This window comes from Convolutriloba macropyga, chromosome 8, assembly GCF_964194025.1.
Source record: "Convolutriloba macropyga chromosome 8, txConMacr16.3, whole genome shotgun sequence".
Lineage (NCBI taxonomy): Eukaryota > Metazoa > Xenacoelomorpha > Acoela > Convolutidae > Convolutriloba > Convolutriloba macropyga.
In genome coordinates this window covers 28,183,443-28,193,682 of record NC_134475.1, presented here as the reverse complement: position 1 = coordinate 28,193,682, position 10,240 = coordinate 28,183,443, and the positions used below count along the sequence as shown (strand labels likewise).

Genomic DNA, 10,240 nt, shown 5'->3' with positions numbered 1-10,240 from the left:
CTCTTAACCATAGGATAATAGGTAGTGGCGGTTAAGTGGGAATAGGATAGGCGGGATAAAATCTTTCGCCGCTGTTTATATCCCTCTCCTGTTCAATCTTTCCCTTTTGAGTCTTGTCGCTTTTGTTTCCCTTTAACTTTGCTTTCTGTCTCGCCGCTTGCTTTTGATTTCAAAACACTCAAACAAATTAAATTAAAACCAAATTTCACACTGCATGCAAAATCAATACTGGTTCAGTTTTGCGTGTCTCTCTCTGGGCAATTAAATTTAATTTTGCACACTAATATCGCCTTGCAGTTTTGCACACTGGGCCCTCTGACTCGCTTTCACTTATTAATGAACGGATTATCGGGCGTAGAGTTTTCTTCAAAACTGGCATCGAAATCAACGATATCGCTACTTTCAATATCCGAATCATTTATATTCTGAGCAGCGACAAAACCGGGGTCTGGTGGTTGCCATGTGTTGGAGCTTTGGGTGGTATCTGGAGAGGAATTTGGTACAACAAAACTGTTATCCCACTCTGGGCTAGAGCTCAAAAGTAAGTCGCTAAAATCGTCATAATCCCATTCCACATCGTCGTTATTCCAATCAATTTCATCGATAGCATAATCGACAATTTCATAATGGCCAAACGGGAGGGTTTTTATGCCATCGGGTAGTATATAGCGCTTGTTGTCAAAAGCTGACAGACAAATTTTGTTTGTAGTAACTGTCTGCAGCCTGTGGTGGTCGGACACAATCCTGGTGTTCTCTGAGCGCAGGTGGTTTCCAGTGCTGAGAGTGTTTAAGAAGTCGACGTGGCGAAGATGTTGTTGTGCGGCCCTCGTCACCCCTTTTGCTGAAAGTTTTCGACAACCTAAAAGAAAGAAAGAAATGAGAAAAATTAGGTGCTATTATAATTACTAACCCCCTATGTAAATATAATACGATTTAACACCTTCCAGATGCCTATTAACCCAATACGAATTTTTATACAACAACTAACAATTTTGTTTTATGAGAGAATAAACTTACTTTTTGACAGGATGGAGTACAGCTTCGGCTTCAAACAGATAAAGTCAGTAATATAGTCGCCGGCGAATTCGTCCTTGTATTTGAGGACGACTCTTTTGTTAGTGGTATCGTAAAGAAAGTGATTGGGTGGGTAATTTGAGAAATCAAAATGACTTAATACTGATTGAGGCTTCTGCGATAACTCTGTATAAAAATCGTCGCTTTTTATCGCATAAAGGAGACTATCTGTATCGCTGTAAAGAAGGCGACAATTAAAGTTGGGGCGCATGACATTGTAATGGAATGAGTACATGTGGAATTTTGCAAGATCTAATATAGTCGCTCCCACAATAGTGGGAGTGTTCCAATAAATGGACTTCGGCCGTGTGGTCAAGGCTGCTAAATTCTCCCCAAAGATCATATAGCGATCAAACTCAAATCTGGATATTATCTTCAGCGCATGCTCGGCATCTCGTGAGATTGTTATTTTATTTCTGCGTCTTTTCGATTCGCAGTTTTTACCATAAACTGCATTATTCATCAGTTTATAAAAGTTCTCTTCAAACTTGTTTGACGCAACTTGCCGCTTTTCACTATTTAGTGTAATGTATGGCGACAGCCAGTTTTCTTGTCGAAATTGAAGCACTCTGTGAACTTTCCTGATTACCAAGCCGAGTTGGACATAGAGTTTCAGCAGTTTGTAGTGGACCACGTATCTCTCTTTATCAAAGAACGTTTGCAGGAGTTTCTTTACTTTGGAAGATGGGAGATTGTGTTGTTCTTTTAATTCGATCTGGTAATCGCTCAACCACTCATCTTCAACCACGTCTTTTGTGGGCGCCAACGGAAAATCGCGATGCTCATCATGAAGGCTCGGCGGGTATGAGATATCGACCTCTACAAAGTATCCAATGCTAGCGTCATCGGTGGTGTCCAAAATCTCTTGAAGTTGAATATCTGTGTTGAACGCAAAGTCGGCGAGCGGTAGTTTCTCTAATTGCATTACGCCACCATAAAGGTTATTAGCGTCGACACAGAAACCAAAACAGGATTCCTCCGTGCTATCGTGGTTGGGAATATAGGAGTTATTTGCAGTGAAGCGCCGACTTTCAAAGACAGATGTGACTCCACCGCGAATTGCGGGTTCAATCATGTCCAAGTGTTCGCGCTCAGTCAGTAACTCGACATTGGCTTTGCAGATTCTAAGTGATGCTTCCTTAGCCATATTGGGTAGGGTGAAGAAGTGCATACAGTCCAGTTTATACGTATCGAAACTCAACTGTCGATGGAATTCGCAAACACATGCGAGTAGTGCACAGTCGAGCTTCAAGTATGAGTCAAGATAATCCTGCAGTGTTCCACATTCCAGAATTTCCCACATCCTGCGTGCATGTTGTAAATTAGTCTCCGTTACCTTCACTGCCCCTCCGTCCAGAGTGTTACCCCACTTGCTCAGTGGTGGGAGACTGATGTCACTGAACTTGGACCGACCAGTCACATAAGAGTAAGGGTAGTAGCCTTTCTGTTTAAGTAGCTGAAGGTTAGCATCAGATAATGTAGAAAACATTGCCCTCATTATTTCGAAACGGTCATCGGGTAAAATTTCAACAAGTTTCTCTAAAGAACTGTTCATCATCTTGAAGGAGTCTATGAATCGAAGATATTCGTAAACTTTCACTGTTTTTCCCTTTTCCGTTACGAAAGTGTCAATAAGCACACCAAATGTCATTGATATGTATTTTTCGTCGGTGGCTGGTATGACGCTGATGGTTGTGGTTGGCTCGCAGTTGTTCAGTGCCAAGCAAATGTGATGTAAGTCATAATTTTGAATATTATGACCCACAACAGGGGTGAAATTGATATTTCGTCTCAAGCGATTGCATTTCTCATGTGCCCATCCCAAGAATTTACCACTGTAGTGGCAATGGTCCAGGTCAATTGTGTTCTCTGGATCTTCCGTTTCTGAAAACGATTTTTCACATATCCAACAGTGCGTAGCGTTAGACTTTCCCAAGCTTCGTCTATCGCCTTTGAAGAAAGGGTGCTTCCTTTTCTGCTGATAAATATCTCTGGCTAGTTTGTGAAGCATTTTGACAAAATTTGTCATGCAAGCAGGAGAACTGTCTACATGATGAAAGATTGGCTTTGATGAGTGGTGATCTGTCACTGTTAGCGCAAAGCCACACGGTTCATGTATCTCCTTGACCTGTGTAAAGGCTTTATCACTTGGTCCCTTGCAAGTAGATACGGGTCGTAAGAAAGACTCGAAGTCAAAATAGATAACAAGAGGGACAAACCACGTAGCAGCCAAGTTCGTGAACTTGTATGAGTTGTTCTCACATGAAGGCATATGAATGACAGCAGGTGCATTTTTGCAACAGTTATTGAGATGTAGGTTGTAACTTTCAAGTCCTTCTCGACAAATCCAAAAACAGTTTCGACAAATTTTGTAGGAGAATCTGTAATCAAGTTCTCGCACGTAGCAAACAACCTTCACAAGGTTTGTAATGAGGACGTAGTGATGACGGTCACAGTCGTACAGCAAAAGTAAATCCATTACAAAATCTGAGCTGTATGACGAAATTTTTAGAGGGAAAAGCTGGCCGTTATCGTATCCAAACACGTTTACCTGAACGTTGTTGAGTGTTTCAAATTGAGGAATGTCTGCAAAGCCCATGGGCATAGTAAAATCGCCCAGAGGTTGATGCAGTCCTGGTTGATTGTATGTAGTTGGTGAAGTTTTGTCGGTTTGATAGTTTCGATCAATTCTATCTAAACTTATCTGATGATACATGTGATAAGCGGCCACAAAACAATACCTGAAGCAATCTCGATCTTCGTGGTTCCTAACGTTGAGCAATCCTCTGCAGTTGTCAATTTTTGACGGCAACGCGATGTATGATGAACCAAGAATTGGTCTGAAACGTGCGAATTTGACGTCAACTTTGAGAACTTTTTCGAGTGTCCAACCACTCCCCAAAGAGTTGAATGTTGTCAATACGCTCATCATCGTCTCCACCCTTTGCCAATAGGCTTCATCCGACAGTCCGTTTGCATAGACAGGAGTCATCAGAGAGTTTGCGTATATTTCAATACGGTCATCTTCTGGCATATCTGGCTCATCATACATAACTTTGACAAGCCGCAATTTTGCACACAGTTGAACTTTTTGAGGACCCTGGGTCAACTGCTCACTTATTAGAGTGTCTATTTTGGGTTTTTGTATCCGCATAAAGTTTTCGAGATCATTGGACTCTTCGGCCGCTGTTGACTCGAACGATCTCAGTACTCCATGGAATGCACTTTCCAACGGAGTGTCTCGAGGCTGAAATTGTTCTCCTAGGACGGGTAAGTGGTGAACGGAAGTCATATGCTGTACGTAAAGATGGCAATCGTTGAATCCGAGTAGGCAGCTTTGACAGCAATTGGTGAATCGTTGGTGTGCAGTTTTCATGTGTTCTTCGAGCAAAGAAATCTTCCGACAAGTAAACTCATATAATGAGCATTGATATACGGGTAAACCAATCTCATCAGGATGGAATTTATGCTCATGCCTGGAGCGATTTCCTTTTGTACTCAGAATAGAATCACAATAACGACACTGGAAACCCATTTTTGAATTGTCTAACTTTAGTAAGAACGACTTGTAAAACTCGAGTACGAACAGTTGAGCTAGAGAAACGAATGAACAAGAAATGGTTTCTCGGGTTTACAGTATTAGAGACTACAGTACTGCATAGGCGCCAAATTCGAAGTTTTGAAATGCTGTTTTCTGATTGGTCGGTTTTGGCGCATACCTTTATTTCGAAATTTTGTTACTTTTGAGAGAAAAAAGATGTGTTTTCAACTCTCCATTGCAATCGTATGCCAAAATATACCACCACAGGGAACCCTACCGAGTATTGCTGATCATCGTTTGTGTCAAAAAACTTTTTTTGAGAACCTGGAAAAACATGCTAATATTCAAAATTGTAATAAAAAGCGCTATTTTATGCATTTTCAATTACGGATGGTTAGAGTTGTCCTACGTTCTTAAGTGTGATGAGCAAAAATGCTCCCCGTGCCGAAAAACATAGGACCCATATAAAAAAATTGCCCAAAAATAAACAGAAAAAAAGTTTGTTTTTCTGTCAATCAAGTCATTAATTAACAATTACATGACAATTACATGACATAAACATGTGTCTTTTTTCTGAGGCCTTTTTTGATGACAGCTGTTATGAGATAAATTTACACTGAGGGCCCAATAAGTCCAAAAATTTAAAGAAAACCGATCTAACATCTTTCCTTAGGGTACTTCATATGCTAATTAATGCCAGATGTTAATGTGACATTAATTGCCAGATGTTTCGAAAATCGGTGAAGGAGCCGTTTTTTGATGACGATGCTTATGAGCAATAATGTCGGGCATCAAGCAGTGAGTACAAAACCGTTGCAAAAATTTGAATTTTTTTTTTCAGTAAATAGTAATTAGGTTAATTAACCCTTAATTAGTCGCTAATTAGAGGCTAATTATCTCCATAACGGATGAGTAAAATATGACGAGTGTGATGAGATGTTTTGTGCTTTAGAGTATGCTGATTCTTACTGAACAATCAGTTTCATCCCAAGTATTTTTTGGAACCTTCTTTTTTGGGGTCAAAGGTCAGAGGTCGTGTTAAAAAAAATTTTTTTTTTGAGTTTTTTCGTTTTTTTTTTAAACTAACAAGCTCTTTTTTTTCAATTGATCCCCAAGTAACAAATGAGAGTTGATTCTAGTGTAAGCTGAAGAGGGCATCTACTGAATTAAGTGTCAAGATTTGACGTTTGAAATGCATTTTTTCGAAATATTTTCTTTGATTATTTTTTATTTTTTGAACAGTTCTTCGACTTATGAATTGAATTTGGAATTCAATCCATGCTACAGCTGTGGCATGGAGTTAACATGTCATTAGCGTCCATACCGCATACTCTCACATATGGCTATATCTCTAAACTTTATGTTTAATATATATAATAATAACAAAAATTTACCAGATTGGGAAAAGTATTTCTGGATATAATATTGAAAAATCTCACCACGTCAAAGTAGTTGTTGTAATAATTGAGTGTTTGTTAGGAAACAAATGTTTACGTCATAATGAAAATCTTTTCTGAACATGTTTGAACTTGATCAGTAGCAATGTTTTAATTTCTTTGACTCAGCAGATTTAAAGCTATAAAACAGATTTAAAAAGTTAAATTCAGCTTTTAAAAAGTTGAAATCATACATTCTTGAAACAAAATCAAGTTAGCATCTCACTATATAAAAGAGTTTTGTGGTGATCCATTAAGTTTAGTTTTCAAATTAATCAAATAAGTCCATTAAAGAATTCTCAGGTAGCCGTTTCTTTGGTGCATTGCAAATCTTTGGCGTGTCTGTGACGCCAAAAACACGTGCTGGTTCTGGTGTTTGAAATTGTGTAGCTGACAGTAACGTTGTATCAAACTGGTTGTCACTGAACAGAGCCGTAGAATTGTTCTTTGTAATTCCCGCAAAGAGAGATGGGCTAGATGTCGGTGTCAAACTGGGACTCGGATCAACTGCTGGTATTACTGGCAAGCTGCCTGAATCCAATTGCGATTGATTTTCTGGGGAGCAAGGTGATGACTTTATGCCCCACATGTCAGCTAAATTTTCGCAAGCCTGATAAGCCCCTAGCTGGTTTTCAAACAGAGGCACACAGTCGCAATCGTAACGAAACAAAATTCGTTTAACGTCGTCAGGTAATGACTCCATGCCAAGATGTTGAAATGTTGGCAAAGTTTTTGGAGGTAAATGTCCTCCTGATGTAATAAGAGTGCAATCTGCTGGTTCTGTCTTCTCTGGTAAAGAAGCAATTGCGTTAATGAAAAGCTTGGGTATCAAGCAGTGCTGGTAAGTTTGCCAAACATCGCCTTGTCTCTTCTGTTGAATAAGCACAACAAAGTTTTCGAACACTGTCTGATAAACCAATGTTCGCTCCAAGGAAATTACAGATTCAGCAAGTATTTGAACGGACATAATTTTTGTACAAATTTTGAGAAAGAAATTAAAACCAATTTGATAGAAGACTGTTGGTAGGTTTTTGTCTGGTAACGAACTGTTGAAAGAAAGCAAAGTGCACTGAACGCAAGGTTTAAAGAAAATGAATAACTATTTTTAAAGTAATATTGCACAACGTGTAATTCAACAAATTATATCCGGGGTCAAATATGGTTTTAATTTTGGTAGTGTATGTGCTCTGATATATGCTCTAAATTTTGTTATTTTACATGGGTCGATACACTTTATAGTGTGTACTAACTCAGTTCTTATCCAGAGCGTATTTTATTATTAGCATTTCATTGTACGCTGGTGCATGTTTATTCTTATCAGAATTTCCTTACTGCTGTAGTTTCACTTGTGCTTCTAATTATATCACACACCCAGGGTCACATCTGTTCCAAGTTATAAACATATGGTCCGCATATAATTCCAATAAACAGTGTACACTGCACTGCTGGTCCAAACACACACCTAGGGTCACATCTGTTTTCTCTATAGAACCAAAACATGTGGTCCGCATATAATATCAATAAACAGTGTACACTGCACTGCTTGCTCAAATACCCACCCAGGGTGGGTCACATTTGTGTTCTCAAAACATATGGTACGCATATAATTCCAATAAAAAGTGTACAGTGCACTGCTGGTCCAAGTACACACCTAGGTTCACATATGTTTTTTGTCTTATCTAAGGTCACAGCTGAAATTAATTATGCAATATGTGAACAACAGACAGACTCAAGTACGCCATAGGCGTACTTGAGCCTGTATTCACAAATCATTTGGATTTAATTAGGCAGTTTGACGACACTTGTTTAAACCCAACTTGCCGCCCCATTGAGTTGGAGTTTTACACATTATAACACTTGAAAGTAATAAAACAAGTTGCACACTATGCCTTTCACGTCCACTAAAGACACAGAGTTTGGAGATTGTTATTTCGATATTTCCAAAACTGATAAGCGCTTAATCAGAGCAACGCTGAAAACCTATGAAAGGACAGGGACATATGTATTTCTGAAATTGTTCAAAAAAGCAACAGACGATTACGAGTTTGAACAGAGAATTTCTCTAACTCTTGGAGAGTTTGAAAATTTGGTCAGCTCAGCTAGCAAAATACAGAACTCAGTGGCTGACCAGCTCTCAACAACAAAACCACCACTAGCGAAGAAACCAGAAATTCAAAAAGAAGTTGCCAACAACGATGGTTGAGGCGATGTTTGAGCGTTCTCCAAATTACTTTAAACAATTTCAGAAACAGTTCAAATTTCTCATTCTTGAAGAAAAACCTAGCTTTTCTATTGGAAATTTTTATGCAGTGTGTGCACATTTTGATTCCGAATTTTGCAATTTAGTAAACAGTCATTATCACGTTCTGATTGATACAACTACTTTTGAAAACGAAACAGTGAAACGATGTCAGAGCTTTCCTGTGCCTTGTGTTTATACAGCTTTCAAATTCTTGTTTTGGACTGCACCAAACTTGGAGACTAATGGAGACGTTTTTACAAAACTCAAATTGGCAATCGAATTCAACGGTTCGGGAGAAAAAACCGATTCACAGTCAGTGCGCAAACGACTGCCAGCTTTTGCTAACCACAACAATTTATCGAAAAGCAGCTCTGCAAAACAAACAAATGTCAATCTCAAACCGAGTGCCAAGATGCCAGTAGTTGCTCAAAAAACTATCTACAATGCCCGGCCTCCATCGAAACAAGTTCAAACTGATTTTGTTAATAGTGATACTTTACGAAGAGTTGAAACAATTTTGTATGGTCCTCATTCTGGCGCTTTTTGTCAAATTATGGATATTTTTATGAGTGGATATGGAAAATTGAATATTGATTCTGATTTATTGAGTGTTCGCTTTGTGTATGAAGAAAAAGTAAAGTTTTGAAAAAAAAAATAAATTTCTCAAGTTAGTAAGGTTAGAACATCATATGAAAAGCGAAACGAATCAATTCATTATCGCTAATATTTACAAGTTTTTGAGCATTGAAAACAAAATGAGCAATATAAATACAAAAAAGTCCACAAAGTTTAGAGTTTGCTCTTTGAATTGGTTGATTCTCCAAGAGTTGATAGATGTTGTGATTGCTGCCAACGGAAACGATTCTTTGATATAGGTGTTTGTACGATGAAATGGGCTGACCAAGGGGATCGGCAAACAAAAGTTGATTGTTTTTTCTGCATAATAGTAACCAGTGGCTGCCAATATTTTCAGCAGTTGCTGCATTAACAATAAGGAAGCTGTTTCTGTTCATTTTTTCCGGAAAGTTGTTGGCCGCAAACACACCATGGAATTTATATTTAAGAGTTTTGCAACCTTGGATTAAACCATTAATATCGTCTTCATCCATCATTAATTTGTCAGAATGTGATTCTTTGATACTCTTCTTGCACTATCAACAAATATTGTGCTAGCTTTTTCGCCAATAATGAATATTTCTATATTGTTCGGTAAGGCCGCAGAAAATTTCAACTCAATAGAAATTGACGAATTTGTAAGCTCAGGATGAATAAAATCGTGGGATGCTTGTTGGGTGCTGGTCAAATCAAAAACCATTATGAAATGGTTTGGGTAATCTGTCAAACTTATTCCATGACCATTGTCGATGTAAGCTAAATCAGATATTGTGTTAAAGTAAAGACGTTTGTCATCACTTGTTGATATCGGACTGTCTGCCACAGGTAAACCGTTTCGATAAATATAAATCTGCTCAAGGTTGAATTTGCGGAAATTAAATGGATTTTGTCTGTTGTTACCAAGAAACGCTTCGTTAGTGTTCAGACAAATTGCTAGTCTACGAATCGGTTCTCTGGCAAAAATATCTTCTTGTTTCCAACTGTGGAGACCCGTTGACGCCAGAAACGTTTTTGTTAGAGTCTCCAGGTAGGGATAGGAAGCTGGACTTGTTAATAAAGTTTTTTCAATAGCCGATACAACATCATCGTTCAATGTCATCTTGCGCACATACAAATTAGCCTCGACAATTTTTACTTTGTAGTGCTTGGCAGCATCGTCAGACATTATAACAAAATCATCTATTGACCGTCTAAATGCAATGCGAAGTGTCACACCACTTAGCAAATGTCTGTCACAGGTGAAAAAGTCGACTGCAACTTTACCGTAGAATGTGCACTCAGCTGATTGCCTCACTAAGACTTTCCTTCTGTTCACTTCCGCAGTTGACAGCG

General features: G+C 38.6%; 1 protein-coding gene across 1 annotated transcript; it reads right to left on the bottom strand.

Moving 5' to 3' along the window:
- Positions 1–326: 326 nt before the first annotated feature.
- Positions 327–4,366, bottom strand: LOC142345010 (uncharacterized). Its single transcript, XM_075397094.1, has 2 exons — positions 1,018–4,366; positions 327–859 (listed from the first exon to the last, which is right to left on the bottom strand). The coding sequence occupies exons 1-2, from the start codon at positions 4,364–4,366 to the stop codon at positions 327–329; spliced, it is 3,882 nt and encodes a 1,293-aa protein (XP_075253209.1).
- Between the last annotated feature and the right edge of the window lie 5,874 nt (positions 4,367–10,240).

Coding starts and splice junctions, on each gene's coding strand:
- LOC142345010 (XM_075397094.1), bottom strand. CDS start 4,366: ATGACTTCCGTTCACCACTTACCCGTCCTAGGAGAACAATTTCAGCCT. Junction 860..1,017: donor GTACTCCATCCTGTCAAAAA/GTAAGTTTATTC, acceptor TCTTTCTTTTAG/GTTGTCGAAAACTTTCAGCA.